The 16,846-nt window shown below is 37.1% G+C and overlaps 1 protein-coding gene across 1 annotated transcript; it reads left to right on the top strand.

The window, feature by feature from the left end:
- The first annotated feature begins 203 nt into the window (after positions 1–203).
- avpi1 (arginine vasopressin induced 1) lies at positions 204–10,632 on the top strand. The gene is made up of 3 exons (XM_062057620.1): positions 204–389; positions 6,937–7,291; positions 10,230–10,632. Exons 2-3 carry the CDS (start codon positions 6,969–6,971, stop codon positions 10,471–10,473), a joined length of 567 nt encoding a protein of 188 aa, XP_061913604.1. The 5' UTR covers positions 204–389; positions 6,937–6,968; the 3' UTR covers positions 10,474–10,632.
- Positions 10,633–16,846: the final 6,214 nt, after the last annotated feature.

Below are 16,846 nucleotides of genomic sequence, written 5' to 3'. Positions count from 1 at the left end.
TCACTGACTGCCGGCACGACGCGCTCTGCTTGACCGAACACTCTCGTGCCAGCCTGTCCCCATTGACGTCAATGGATTTCACTGACGTGACCGAAGGGGCGGAGTCATCTCTGTGGCCCGCCCCTTTTGTCGCCGTCCGATTGGTCGCCGTAGCCTTTGCCAGCCCACCGCGGAGTAAGCTCGCTCCTCATTGGTCAGGAGGCGGCGGACGAGGCAACGGGGCTCACAATGAACAAACAAACGGAGCTGCTGCACATCAGATTCTGCTTTCTTTGACAAAACAACAGAATCAGAAGTACTTTATTAATCACCGAGGCGAAATTAACAACTTTTTACATCCCTGCATCGGCGGAAATGCTACACAAGTAACGCTTGGTGGACATTTTCTGGTAAGCGCTTATGTGAGTCACGTGACGTGCTATTTATGTGACTAATCATTTAAATTGAACAAACAATTCTATTTTTTTCGTGTTTAAATTTAACGAGAATTGGTTATATGGAGCATATTTAAGTGCGGTGTATTTAAGGCATCAATTTGTTTGGCAGGCTGTAGATAAACAAGGCACTTGAGGTGATATTTGTAAAAAACCAAAAAAAGTAGGTACTTTTTATGACAAAAAACAAACTGTGCAACCTAATATAGTTGATTTTCATGTCGTATTATTATATATGTAGCAGGTGTGAGAAGTTATTTAAGTGACCCATATTGAGTGCCGGCTATTGATCTGCTGGTGTCCCACTTACAGTAGAGGCAAACCGACGATGCAGTCAGCAGCAGACTTTAAAAGTAGACCAAATGACGCAGGATGGAAGGAACATGGCGCAAATGTTCCACCTGTAACCGATTTTTGGGACATTTTGTAAAAGGGAACTTCATCCCGAAAAGGTTATTAATCCGACTTGGTGACATGTTAGGACTTCCACATTTCAACAAAGTTTCCATACATTAGTCAGCCAATACTAAGGGTGTAACGGTACACAACAATTTCGGTTCGGTCCTTACCTCGGTTTAGAGGTCACAGTTCGGTTCATTTCCGGTACAGTAAGAAAACAACAAAATATAAATGTTTTGGTTATTTATTTACCAAATTTGTAAACAATGGCTTTATCCTTTTAACATTGGGAACACTATAATAATTCTGCCCAAAAAATGGAAATAGCTGTGTGTGTGAGGGATGTGAGCCACCACTAGGCTGATCAGTGTAAGCATAACAATAACATACATATACACACAGGGTCCATTGCCAGGGTTAATGTGGTCAACATATATAAAATAAAAACTAAATAAGATAAGGCTCAGAATGGTTTCTTAACAACACCTTTCTACATATAAAGTGCTTTTTTTGATTTATTGATTCAAGTTAAAAAGTTAAAGTATCACTGATTGTTACACACACACACTAGGTGTGGCGAAATTATTCTCTGCATTTGACCCATCACCCTTGATCACCCCCTGGGAGGTGAGAGGAGCAGTGAGAGGAGCAGTGAGCAGCAGCGGTGGCCGCGCCCGGGAATCATTTTTGGTGATTTAACCCTCAATTCCAACTCTTGATGCTGAGTGCCGAGCAGGGAGGTAATGGGTCCTATTTTTATAGTCTTTGGTATGACTCGGCCGGGGTTTGAACTCACGACCTACCGATCTCAGGGCGGACACTCTCACCATTGAGACTTTTATTAGTAGATTGCACAGCACAGTACATATTCCGTACAATTGACCACTAAATGGTAACACCCGAATAAGTTTTTTAACTCATCCACGTTAATCAACATTAAACTGCCTCAAGTTGTTGCTCAGATTAAATACAATGACAAAACTTTTCTTCTACATATAAAAAGTGCAACATTAAACAATTTCAAGTCAACTCAGCCTCAGATTAACTTTTCTTCCCCCCCCCAGCCTTTAACCCTGGTGACTTTCACTCAATCTTCATGTTTTTTGCCAGCAAAATCAGTTTACCCACATTGTCTGCAGAAAGAAGAAGTGGGTCAAAATCAAATTTTTAAAGGCCAACTGAAATGCGATTTTCTTATTTAAACGGGGATAGCAGGTCCATTTTATGTGTCATACTTGATCATTTCGCGATATTGACATATTTTTGCTGAAAGGATTTAGTAGAGAACATCGACAATAAAGTTCACAACTTTTGGTCGCTGATAAAAAAGCCTTGCGTGTACCGGAAGTAGCAGACAATATGCGCATGACGTCACAGGTTGTGGAGCTCCTCACATCTGCACATTGTTTACAATCATGGCCACCATCAGCGAGAGCGATTCGGACCGAGAAAGCGACGATTTCCCCATTAATTTGAGCGAGGATGAAAGATTCGTGGATGAGGAAAGGGAGAGTGAAGGACTACAGGGCAGTGGAAGCGATTCAGATAGGGAAGATGCTGTGAGAGGCGGGTGGGACCTGATATTCAGCTGGGAATGACTAAAACAGTAAATAAACACAAGACATATATATACTCTATTAGCCACAACACAACCAGGCTTATATTTAATATGCCACAAATTAATCCACATAACAAACACCTCCCCCCTCCCGTCCATATAACCCACCAATACAACTCAAAACACCCGCACAACACACTCAATCTCACATCCCAAAGTACCGTTCACCTCCCCAAAGTTCATACAGCACATATATTTCCCCAAAGTCCCCAAAGTTACGTACGTGACATGCACATAGCGGCACGCACGTACGGGCAAGCGATCAAATGTTTGGAAGCCGCAGCTGCGTACTGCGTTACACATACAAATTAAACAAAATGCTTATGGCAACATTCTGGTTGCGTACTCACGGTACCGCGTCTGCATATCCAGCTCAAAGTCCTCCTGGTAAGAGTCTCTGTTGTCCCAGTTCTCCACAGGCCAATGGTAAAGCTTGACTGTCATCTTTCGGGAATATAAACAATGAAACATCGGCTGTGTTTGTGTTGCTGCAGCTAGCCGGACGAAATACACCGCTTCCCACCTACAGCTTTTTTCTTTGCTGTCTCCATTGTTCATTGAACAAATTGCAAAAGATTCACCAACACAGATGTCCAGAATACTGTGGAATTTTGCGATGAAAACAGACGACTTAATAGCTGGCCACAATGCTGTCCCAAAATGTCCTCTACAATCCGTGACGTCACGCGCAGGCGTCATCATACCGAGACGTTTTCAGCAGGATATTTCACACAAAATTTAAAATTGCACTTTAGTAATCTAACCTGGCCGTATTGGCATGTGTTGCAATGTTAAGATTTCATCATTGATATATAAACTATCAGACTGCGTGGTCGGTAATAGTGGGTTTCAGTAGGCCTTTAATGCAATATGGTCTTAAATCTGCTGCTATAAAAACACCAACGGCATTTGTTATTGCTTTAGCCCTGCCTGACTCGCCGAGGAGAGGCTGCTTGAATGCGGTGTTTGCACCACGCTCGTCTTTCTCGTCGTTGAAGCAATGTTCACTTGGGGGTGGTAACGCTTCAATTGGGTTAGCATGTTTGACATGTTGCCAGAAGCATACCTTACCGCTGCTGAACAATGTCAGCAAACCGCTTTCGCTTTGTTGTCGTAGCCCGGTCGCTGCTAGCATGCCATGTGTTTCGCCTCGGTGTGCATTGTTTACACAACATGCGGTACGCTACTTAATATGTCCGTGTGGAAACTCGTTCGGTACACCTCCGAACCGAACCGAGACCCCCGTACCGAAACGGTTCAATACAAATACACGTACCGTTACACCCTTAGCCAATACAGGTTGCCATTCTGGTGGATGGATGACTGAGTTTATTAAGATATGTAGCGAAGCCTGGCTTTTAAAAACACAGCCGGTGGGCCGATACATGGCTGTGAGTTCGAGTTGCGCAATATAGACGATATAAACAATATCAATTTGGTCGGCGATAGAGATTTTAATGCTATCGGCATATCGTGATAATGCATGTTGATGACGTATTCTGGCTGTGTCCCGCAAATTTGGCGGCGACGTGCGAACGGCCGCGCCCTCGACACGGCTAATGTCCCGTCAGAGTGCAGATTAGTGTTGTCCCGATAGCAATATTTTGGTCCCGGTACCAAAATGTATTTTGGTACTTTTCGATACTTTTCTAAATAAACGGGACCACAAAAAATTGCATTATTGGCTTTATTTTAATAAATAATCTTACGGTACATTAAACATATGTTTCTTATTGCTATCCGATTTTGTCCTTAAATAAAATAGTGAACATACAAGACAACTTGTCTTTTAGTAGTAAGTAAGCAAAAAAAGGCTCCTAATTAGTCTGCTGACGTATGCAGTAACATATTGTATAATTTTTCATATTTCTACACAATAACTCAGATATGGTAACACTAGCGAGCAGTAGAGAATATGAAGTGATTTTTGGTCTAAAACATGTTTTGCTTTAATCATCATTGACATGTTTCTTGCTACTTTATGTCTTCAGTTTTAAACATTTTAATTAAAACTAGAGATGTCCAATAATATCGGACTGCCGATGTTATCGGCCGATAAATGCTTTAAAATGTAATATCGGAAATTATCGGTATCGGTTTCAAAATGATCGGTATCCGTTTCAAAAAGTAAAATTTATGACTTTTTAAAACGCCGCTTTGTACACGGACGTAGGGAGAAGTACAGAGCGCCAATTAACCTTAAAGGCACTTCCTTTGCATGCCGGCCCAGTCACATAATATCTACGGCTTATCACACACACAAGTGAATGCAAGGCATACTTGGTCAACAGCCATACAGGTCACACTGAGGGTGGACGTATAAACAACTTTAACACTGTTACAAATATGCGCCACACTGTGAACCCACACCAAACAAGAATGACAAACACATTTCGGGAGAACATCCGCACCGTAACACAACATAAACACAACAGAACAAATACCCAGAACCCCTTGCAGCACTAACTCTTTCGGGACGCTACAATATACACCCCCGCTACCCTCTACCCCCCCACCTCAACCCTGCCCACCTCAACCTCCTCATGCTCTCTCAGGGAGAGCATGTCCCAAATTCCAAGCTGCTGTTTTGAGGCATGTTAATAAAAAGAATGCACTTTGTGACTTCAATAATAAATATGGCAGTGCCATGTTGGCATTTTTTTCCATAACTTGAGTTGATTTATTTTGGAAAACCTTGTTACATTGTTTAATGCATCCAGGGGGGCATCACAACAAAATTAGGCATAATAATGTGTTAATTCCACGACTGTATATATCGGTATCGGTTGATATCGGAATCGGTAATTAAGAGTTGGACAATATCGGAATATCGGATATCGGCAAAAAAGCCATTATCGGACATCTCTAATAAAAACAGTAATATTTTTTTTCATTTAAAATATACATATACAATACTGTATGTATACATTCTATCAAATGTGTAAAAGTCAATGCAAAACAGAAAAATAACCTAACTTGAATAAATATAAATATGTGCTCAAAATATAATATTAAAAAAATGCAAATAACAATCATAAAAAACAACATAATGTAATATACGTGATAATTGTGTACGTGTACTAGTGTTGTCCTGATACCAATACTCTGGTACCGGTACCAAAATGTATTTCAATACTTTTCGGTACTTTTCGATACGTTTCTAAATAAAGGGGACCACAAAAAGTTGCATTATTGGCTTTATTTTAACCAAAAAGTCTTAGGGTACATTAAACATATGTTTCTTATTGCAAGTTTGTCCTTAAATAAAATAGTGAACATACAAGACAACTTGTCTTTTAGTAGTAAGCAAACAAAGGCTCCTAATTTAGCTGCTAACATATGCAGTAATTTTATTATTTTGTCAAAATTATTAAGGATAAGTGGTAGAAAATGAATTATTAATCTACTTGTTCATTTACTGTTAATATCTGCTTCCCTTCTCTTTTAACATGTTCTATCTACACTTCTGTTACAATTTAATAATCACTTATTCTTCTGTTGTTTGATACTTTACATTAGTTTTGAAAGATACCACAAATTTGGGTATCAATCCGATACCAAGTAGTCACAGGATCATACATTGGTCATATTCAAAGTGCTCATGTGTCCAGGCACATATTTCCCGAGTTTATAAACATAATATGAATTAAAAAAAACGAAAGAAGATTTTGTGACGATAAAAAACGTGATGACGGCGTGCCGTCATGCCTGGTAAAAAAAAAGGGGGGGGGGCGGTTACTTTTTAGAGGCGGTATAGTACCGAATATGATTCTTTAGTATCACGGTAGTATACTAATACCGGTATACCATACAACCCTAATTTCCACATACAAAAGGGGCCTGTGTCAGAAAAAAATTTGGAATTGCACTGTTCACACGGACATGAAAAAATCCGATACAGGTCACATATGGGCAAAAACATCGGAATTGACCTGCAGCGTGAACAAGGCCTTAATGGTCCTGAAAATTTGAAGTGTAAGTATCAACATGGTATGACCGATACTGCTCCTGTAACTACGACTACAACCAAATTTGAAGAAAATGTGATAATTACATTTGAACAGATACCAAAGACTATACAAATGGGACCCATTACCTCCCTGCTTGGCACTCAGCATTAAGGGTTGGAATTGGGGGTTAAATCACCAAAAATAATTCCCGGGCGCGACCACCGCTGCTGCTCACTGCTCCCCTCACCTCCCAGGGGGTGATCAAGGGCGATGGGTCAGATGCAGAGAATAATTTCGCCACACCTAGTGTGTGTGTGACAATCATTGGTACTTTAACTTTAAACTTTAATGTTACAACAGAAAGTCACCAGATATTAACAAGGTTGAAGTGTTTTGAAAAAAAAAAAAAGGGTCTTCTATGGTTATCGTCACACTTTTTTGTGATAGTGTCACACGTTCACAGGTCTTTTAATTAAGAGGTGCTGAGTGATTTCTATACACATTATAGTAAAGTGACCTTGGCTTTCTCATACAGTAGAACCCAGCGCATGCCACCCACTCGCCCGGATGGATCCTGGGCCCGCCTCCCCTCCCTCCTCCAAGGTGGCCGGCCCCTCCTCCCTGTGGCGGCTTGCCGAGAGGCGAACGCGCAAGGCGGGCTCGGGGAACATTTTCAGCAATGTGAACCTGTGGCAGCTCCAGAGACTTTTTAGAGCGGCGGGGGACCAGGACGCCGAGCAGAGGGCTCAGCTGGTTTGGGCTCACAGGGATGAAGCGGAACTGGCTCAGGCCTTGACAGGACTCCGGACACGGAGTCACCGCAGGGGCCTGAGGGCCAACGGGAGGGAGACGCTGGGGGCACATTGGCTGCGAGCCTTCACTCATCTCAGGTATGCAATGAGTCTCTTATATATATCATATGTGGCTTATTACTTAGGTCAAATTATGCTGCAATAGTGCTGGATTAAAAAAACACTGACATTTACATCTGTGGCTGTAGGCAACCTCCTGAGTTACACAAATTGAGCCTTGCTACAAATATTGCCTGCTTCCAATTAATGCCCTTTCCTCTAAAATTACAGCATTTAGGGCACATGTGTCAAACCCAAGTCCCGGGGGCCATATATGGCCCACCCCATCATTTTATATGGCCTGCAAATGTCTGGAAATAATATGCATCAAAGTAATTTCCTTGAGAAATGTATTAATTGTTGCACTCCATGCAATTGCATATATATTTATTTAATATGATCTAATAATGTAAGCAATATCATATCACACATTACATTTTTTGTTAAAATAAAAATAAATACTTAAATATCTGATTGTCTTATGTATGGATCTGTAAAAGTAATGTTTTCGTGGTTAATAATGTAATGTTTGTTACATTTGTATGAATTTGGGTTGGAAAGTAGTTATATTCTGCAATAATAATGAATGATTAGTTTCGTGTTTCCTAATAATGTAACAAACATTTTTTTTGTTAAAATACTCAAATATCTGACCGACTTATGTATGAATCTGTAATAATAATGTTGTTGTTGTTATTAATGTACTGTTAATTACATTTGTATGAATTTAGGTTGAAAGGTAGTTATAATCTGCAATAATAATGAACTATTACCATAGTGTCGTGTTGACTAATAATGTAACACATATTTTATTATCATACATTACCATTTTTTTATTTGTTAAGATAAAAACAACCCAATATCTGATTGACCTATGTATGAATCTGTAATAATAATGTTGTTAATGTTAAGGATATAATATTAGTTACGTTTGTTTGAATTTATTCTGTAATAGTATAGAAATGACCAGTTCCATGTTTCCTGATAATACAATAAGTATTTTATTATTATAATACATGGACATTTTGTTAAAATAAAAATACTCAAATATCTGATTGACTTACATATGAATATAATATGAATAATGTTGTTATTGTTAATAATGTAATGTTAATTACATTTGTATGACTTTGTGTTGGAAAGTAGTTATAATCTGTAATAATAATAAACTATTAGTTTCGTGTTTCCCAATAATTATCATACATTCAATTTTTTTTATTTGTTAAGATAAAACAACTGATATCAGATTGACCTATGTATGAATCTGTAATAATACTAATGTTGTTAATTATATAATATTAGTTACATTTGTTTGAATTTAATCTGCAATAACATAGAAACTACCAGTTTCATGTTTCCTAAAAATGAAATAAATATTTTATTATTATAATACATTCAACTTTTTTTGGTTAAAATAAAAATACTCAAATATCTAATTGACTACATATGAATATGTAATAATATTTATTACTGTTAATGTAATGTTAATTACATTTGTATGACTTTGTGTTGGAAAGTAGTTATAATCTGTAATAATAATAAACTATTAGTTTCGTGTTTCCCAATAATAAGCATATATTAGATTTTTTTTGTTAAAATAAATACCTTAAATATCTTATTTACTAATGTATACATTTGTTAAAATAATATTGTTAATGTTTGTTATATTTTTGAATTTGGGATGGAAAGTAGGTATAATCTGTAATAACATCGAAAGTATTATTTTCGTGTTTCCTAATAATGTAAAAAATATTTTTATTTTAACATTACACATTATTTTGTTAAAATGAAAGTAAATACTGAAATATATGATTGACTTATGATTTCAAAGCGTGTTATCAATTTAGTTGTACACATTAAAGATTACAATAGATATAACGGTATAAAATAAAACAAAAACTGGCCACTCAGTCTAGAATTTTACTGTTAATAAAACAGTGGTAGCGTTTCTCCAATGTACAGTAATACAAGGAAAAAAACAATAACCGTAGATTTTACGGTTACTAAAAAAATAAATTTAACATTTTTCTATTTTTTTTTTTTTACGTTAATATGCTGTAAAACACACCGTAAATTGTATGATAAAATTCTGGCGTCTGAGCTGCCAGTCTACAGAGTACCATATTTTACGAACTGTAAGGCGCACTTAAAATCCTTTTTTTTCTCAAAACTCGACAGTGCCCCTTATAACGAACGCACTAATGTACGGAATAATTCTGGATTTGCTTACCGACCTCGAAGCTATTTTATTTGGTACATGGCGAAATGAGAAGTGTGACCAGTAGATGGCAGTCAAACATAAGAGATATGTGTAGACTGCAATATGACTCAAGTAAACAACACCAACAATTTATATGTTCGATTGAAAATATAGAACATTACACACGCTACTCAAAAATCATTTTTTTTTTTGTCATAAAGAAATACAACCATGTGTGCTTACGGACTGTATACCTGCAGACTGTATTGATTTATGTTGGTATATAATGTATATATTGTGTTTTTTATGTTGATTTAATTTTAAAAAAAAAATTAAAAAATAAAATAAAATATATATATATATATATATATATATATATATATATATTTTTTTTTAAATTTATTTCTTGTGCGGCCGCGGCCCGGTACCAATCGGTCCACGGACCGGTGGTTGGGGACCACTGATATAGACCACAAGGAAGTGTTTTACGTTTAGAAAAAAAAAAAAAAAGACTCCTTTAATGCGCCCTATAATCCGGTGCGCCTAATATATGAAAAAAGATCAAAAATAGACCATTCATCGGCAGTGTGCCCTATAATCCGGTGAACCCTATGGTCCGGAAAATACGGTATGTAAAAAAAAAAGATATAAATTATATCATCCTTATACATTTACGTATATTCATTTATTACTAACTGTTACACGCGGCCCTCTGAAGGCAGCCATAACTGCAATGTGGCCCTCAATAAAAAACGCGTCTGCTTGTCTTTGGTCCAGGATTGGGGAGGGCTTCCAAAGCAGCCCACAGAAGGACTCTACAGATGAGGAGGATTCCAAGGCCGAGGCTCCCAGCAGCGAAGACACACCCGCGACAGCAGGAAGATCTACAGGGACCAGCGTGGTACTAAATGAAAGCCAAGGCCTCTCGGGTCAATGTGACAGACCCGGTCGAGTTGGTCCAGGTCCCAGGAGAGGAGGAGAGAACGACCCAGAGAGATACCTTCACAGAATACTCCACTAAGCACATGGAAGCCTCAGGTCTGGAGCTTCTGCAAGTCATCTGATGATGCACGAGCACGTTGGACTAACTTCTAGGAAGTGTTTTCATGGCTAGCTATGTATGTCATCCAAGAGTTGTCTTTTTCATTGGTCTTTTTGTCTAATAAAGTCTTTGTCTTTATTGTGTTTTCTCTTTTGGATTGGCTTTTCATTTATGTTTCACACAGGCAAAAGTCTCATTAGGAAACAAATATACAAACCCCGTTTCCATATGAGTTGGGAAATTGTGTTAGATGTAAATATAAACGGAATACAATGATTTGCAAATCCCTTTCAACCCATATTCAATTGAATGCACTACAAAGACAAGATATTTGATGTTCAAACTCATAAACTTTTATTATTTTTTTTGCAAATAATAATTAACTTAGAATTTCATGGCTGCAACGCGTGCCAAAGTAGTTGGGCAAGGGCATGTTCACCACTGTGTTACATGGCCTTTCCTTTTAACAACACTCAGTAAACGTTTAGGAACTGAGGAGACACATTTTTAAGTAGAAAATGGATGGATACATGTATAGATATATATATATATATATATTTATATGTATGTATATGTACAGTCATGGTCAAAAGTTTACATACACTTGTAAAGAACATAATGTCATGGCTGTCTTAAGTTTACAATCATTTCTACAACTCTTTATTTTTTTGTGATGGAGTGATTGGAGCACATACCGTAATTTCCGGACTATAAGCCGCTCCTTTTTCCCCTCGTTCTGGTCCCTGCGGCTTATACAAGGGTGCGGCTTATATACGGCCTGTTCTTCTCAGACACCGACGAAGAGGATTTCGGTGGTTTTAGTACGCAGGAGGAAGACGATGACACAATGATTAAAGACTGACTTTTCATATACCGGTAGGCTGGTTATTTTGATAACGTACAGGCGAGCACTTTGTATTACTTTGCACCGTTGTATTATTTGTACTCTGCACGAATGCTGTTCGCCATGTCAAAGATGTGAAAGTTTGATTGAATGATTGAAAGATTTATTGTTAATAAATGGGACGCTTTGCGTTCCCAAACAGTCATCTCTGTCCCGACAATCCCCTCCGTGGTAGCAGGAACCCCTATATACTACGGTAATTACACATCAAAACCCTGCGGCTTATAGTCGGGTGCGGCTTATACAAGGGTGCGGCTTATATACAGCCTGTTCTTCTCAGACACCGACGAAGAGGATTTCGGTGGTTTTAGTACGCAGGAGGAAGACGATGACACAATGATTAAAGACTGACCTTTCATATACCGGTAGGCTGGTTATTTTGATAACGTACAGGCGAGCACTTTGTATTACTTTGCACCGTTGTATTATTTGTACTCTGCACGAATGCTGTTCGCCATGTCAAAGATGTGAAAGTTTGATTGAATGATTGAAAGATTTATTGTTAATAAATGGGACGCTTTGCGTTCCCAAACAGTCATCTCTGTCCCGACAATCCCCTCCGTGGTAGCAGGAACCCCTATATACTACGGTAATTACACATCAAAACCCTGCGGCTTATAGTCGGGTGCGGCTTATATATGGAGCAATCTGTATTTTCCCCTAAATTTAGCTGGTGCGGCTTATAGTCAGGTGCGGCTTATAGTCCGGAAATTACGGTACTTGTTTGTCACAAAAAACATTCATGAAGTTTGGTTCTTTTATGAATTTATTATGGTGTCTACTGAAAATGTGACCAAATCTGCTGGATGAAAAGTATACATACAGCAACACACATGATCATATTTGGTGATGTAGAAAAGTCACAATCAAATCAGCTTCATGGCATGGCCTCTTAACTTCATGGGAGTGATTATGATTGACGACACCTGTTGACTTCTCTAAGCCCATTTAAATAGAGCTCATGTGATGCAGTCATTAGACTCGGTTACAAACGCGACAATGGGAAACTCAAAGGAACTCAGCATAGATCTGAAAAGACAAATCATTGACTTGAACAAGTCAGGAAAGTCACTTGGAGCCATTTCAAAGCAGCTTAAGGTCCCAAAAGCAACTGTACAGACAATTGTTCGTAAGTATAAAGTGCATGGCACAGTTTTGTCACTGCCACGAACAGGAAGAAAACACAAGCTATCACCTGCTGCTGAGAGACAATTGGTCAGGATGATCAAGAGTCAACTGAGAACCCCCATGATTTGGAAGCTGCTGGAACACAGGTGTCAGTGTCCACAGTCAAGCGTGTTTTGCATTGCCATGGACTGAGAGGCTACCATGCAAGAAGGAAGCCCTTGCTCCAGAAGAGACACCTTGAGGCTCGTCTAACGATTTCTGCTGGTCACATGGACAAAGATAAGACCTTCTGGAGGAAAGTTCTGTGGTCAGATGAAACAAAAATTTAGCTTTTTGGCCACAGTACCCAGCAATATGTTTGGAGGAGAAAAGGTGAGGCCTTTAATCGCAGGAACACAATCCCTACCGTCAAACATGGTGGTGGTAGTATTATGCTCTGGGCCTGTTTTGCTGCCAATGGAACTGGTGCTTTACAGAGAGTAAATGGGACAATGAAAAAGGAGGATGTAGAGGTCTTGTTCTACCTGGTTCTCTGGACCACCCAAGATGGACATCTTTGCGTACAATGATTTATTTTTCAATAACTGGTGCTTTTTCCACCATCAACGACATTTCTCCTTCCTGACCGCTGCCTTTTACAGAGCGGCAGGTCATCAGACAACCACTCACAGCTGTGTCATCTACGCACCTGCCGGCAATCTCGAAGCCGGTCCTGACACACCCCGCTTCTCCGCAGGCCACGCCCCACCACAGAGGATTACCTCAAAATTCTTCAGGACAACCTAAAATCATCAGCCCGGAGGTATAACATGCATCCTAAACATTGTCCCAGCATTATTAAAAACATTGTGATAATTACAAGAATTTACCTTGTGTTGCTATATGCTTGAAATATTTATGTAAAATTAAAGAAAAGGGTAATAACCATTGACTCTACAAGGGAAAAATATAATTGGTTAAAATTCTTAAAATAATAAAATATTTAGTATCGATGATGAGGCTTAATGTGAAACATTTGGTTAAAAATAACAATATCATGCAGTATTTTAAGAACACAATTTAGTTTCTTTATAGTAAAAATAGAACCATTTATATTAAAGAAAAATAAAAAAACTGTAATAATATACACTATTTTTTAAATTCCATCAACACAGTGTTTTTGTATGTGACTGTGACATATCCAGGACTATAATTCTAACCCCAAGAAAAATCCACTTTTATTTCAAAATATTGATAATATTTTTAAGAAACTACATCGAAGATGTGGGATTTTTTCAAACTTATTGGTTATTTTGTGTAACAATTTTTTTTTTGTCTTAATTATGTTTTCTCTTTTGGGTTGGCTTTTCACAAAAGCAAAAGTCTAATTAGTAAAAAGTACAACATACATGATAAACAATGTGCTAGCATTCCTAAAAACATTGTGATAAATACAAGAATTCACCTTGTGTTACTATATGCCTGAACTATTTATGTACATTTAAATAAAATGGTAATAACCTTTGGTTAAAATTAATTAAATAATTCGTAAACATTCTTAAAATAATAAAATATTTGGTATCTATTATCAGGCTAAGCATGAGAAAATTGGTTAAAGAAATAACAATATTATGCAGTATTTTTAAGAAGACAATTTAGTCCCTTTAGAGTGAAAATCTAATCATCTATATTTAAAAAAAAACCCAACAACATAATTATATACACTTTTTTTTTTATTCCATCAAAACTGTTCTTGTATGTCAGTGACATATCTAAGACGATAAATTTAACCCCCAAAGCAAACCACTTTTATTTCAAAATGTATATGTTATATTTTTAAGAAACTACATCCAAAAATTGGAGAACTTTTTTTTTTATTGGTAATTTTGTGTAACAAGTCTTTGTCTTTATTGTGTGTTGTTATTGTATACAAAAATACATAAGTTGGATGATAAACAACAAACCATGTCCCAGCATTATTTAAATGTAAAGGGTTAATATGGGATTTTATTTTGAAATCTAAATTAGATAATTAAAATTTGACACACTTCATGCCAAATATCATTACAAAAAGCATACGTCCTCCCAAAACTAATACAAAAAATAATCTCAACAGGGTATATAAATACATTTGACGTTTATAATTGCTGTTGGATTTATGGAGGGCAGGCCTCTGCAATGCTGCTAGATCCCGCTAGATGGCGCTAGTGTTGTGCGTTGAGAGAACCAGACATCTGGAGTCAAATAGAGTTCATACTTGTCGAGCTCAGACACTCAAATTGAGCGTGTTTAAAAGCAGAAAGAAATCGGACATGAAAGACTTTTATTTTGACACCTTACCACATGAGTTATTTTCTGCCTGGCCAACCAAACCTTTTAATTTATGAAGATGAATAATGAGCATCAGTTAATATCAGTGACTTACTGCAAGCTGACCTTCAGCCCACTTTTACAGGACTTTTATCAGGCCGTGTCAACTCTTATTGTGAAAAATGAAACATGAATTTATCCTTTCACACAGAATTGACCTCTCCTTAAGGCAAGGCAAGGCAATGCAACTTTATTTATATAGCATGTTTACAACAATTTTAAAATTGTACCGAAGTGCTTTACAGGTTAAAAAGCATTAAGCAAAAAATTTTAAAAATAACAAAAAAAAAACCCCTAAAACACACAAAAAAAACAAAAAACAAAAAACAAAACAAAGAACATAAATGATGCATAAGCTAAAAAAGAGAGCAAAAGAAATACGGTGAAAGGGTTCGGATAAAAAGTAAAATTGCAAGATAAAAATAATGAAATAATAAAAGTGCGACAAATTAAAAAAAAAAAAAAAATTACCTCGTTGAAATCAAACAACAAGGCAGTCAAAGATCCTTTAAACGACAGTTGCACTCTCCTTTTTTTAATGAGTTACTGCAAAAACAGTCAAAAGAGATCACATTATTTTTTTTAAAGATCCTTTACATGAAAAATCTCTCCAGAGTTTTTGAATGACCTACTGGAAATATTCTAGTCAAAGATCTTCTTAATGAGAAAATCACTCTGCTGTTTTTTAAAGGACCTACTGCAAAAATGCTAGTCAAAGATCCTTTACATGAAAAATCTCTCCAGAGTTTTTGAATGACCTACTGGAAATATTCTAGTCAAAGATCTTCTGAATGAGAAAATCACTCTGCTGTTTTTTAAAGGACCTACTGCAAAAATGCTAGTCAAAGATCCTTTACATGAAAAATCTCTCCAAAGTTTTGGAATGACCTACTGGAAATATTCTAGTCAAAGATCTTCTGAATGAGAAAATCACTCTGCCGTTTTTTAAAGGACCTACTGCAAAAATGCTAGTCAAAGATCCTTTACATGAAAAATCTCTCCAGAGTTTTTGAATGACCTACTGGAAATATTCTAGTCAAAGATCTTCTGAATGAGAAAATCACTCTGCTGTTTTTTAAAGGACCTACTGCAAAAATGCTAGTCAAAGATCCTTTACATGAAAAATCTCTCCAAAGTTTTTGAATGACCTACTGGAAATATTCTAGTCAAAGATCTTCTGAATGAGAAAATCACTCTGCCGTTTTTTAAAGGACCTACTGCAAAAATGCTAGTCAAAGATCCTTTACATGAAAAATCTGTCCAAAGTTTTTGAATGACCTACTGGAAATATTCTAGTCAAAGATCTTCTGAATGAGAAAATCACTCTGCCGTTTTTTAAAGGACCTACTGCAAAAATGCTGGTCAAAGATCCTTTACATGAAAAATCTCTCCAAAGTTTTTGAATGACCTACTGGAAATATTCCAGTCAAAGATCTTCTGAATGAGAAAATCACTCTGCTGTTTTTTAAAGGACCTACTGCAAAAATGCTAGTCAAAGATCCTTTACATGAAAAATCTCTCCAAAGTTTTTGAATGACCTACTGGAAATATTCCAGTCAAAGATCTTCTGAATGAGAATAGCACTCTGCTGTTTTTTAAAGGACCTACTGCAAAAATGCTAGTCAAAGATCCTTTACATGAAAAATCTCTCCAGAGTTTTTGAATGACCTACTGGAAATATTCTAGTCAAAGATCTTCTGAATGAGAAAATCACTCTGCTGTTTTTTAAAGGACCTACTGCAAAAATGCTAGTTAAAGATCCTATATGTGACAGGATCACTTTGCTGTTGTAAAAACCAACTGCAAAAACTCTAGTCAAAGATCCTCTATGTGTGACAAGATCACTGCTGTTATAAGAACCTACTGCAAAAATGCTAGTTAAAGATCCTTTACATGAAAAATTTCTCCAGAGTTTTTGAATGACCTACAGGAAATATTCTAGTCAAAGATCTTCTGAATGAGAAAATCACT

Source organism: Entelurus aequoreus, linkage group LG09, assembly GCF_033978785.1.
Source record: "Entelurus aequoreus isolate RoL-2023_Sb linkage group LG09, RoL_Eaeq_v1.1, whole genome shotgun sequence".
NCBI lineage: Eukaryota > Metazoa > Chordata > Actinopteri > Syngnathiformes > Syngnathidae > Entelurus > Entelurus aequoreus.
The sequence above is the reverse complement of the archived record's forward strand: the minus strand, read 5'-3'. Positions and strand labels throughout refer to the sequence as shown.

Coding starts and splice junctions, on each gene's coding strand:
- avpi1 (XM_062057620.1), top strand. CDS start 6,969: ATGGATCCTGGGCCCGCCTCCCCTCCCTCCTCCAAGGTGGCCGGCCCC. Junction 7,292..10,229: donor CGAGCCTTCACTCATCTCAG/GTATGCAATGAG, acceptor TCTTTGGTCCAG/GATTGGGGAGGGCTTCCAAA.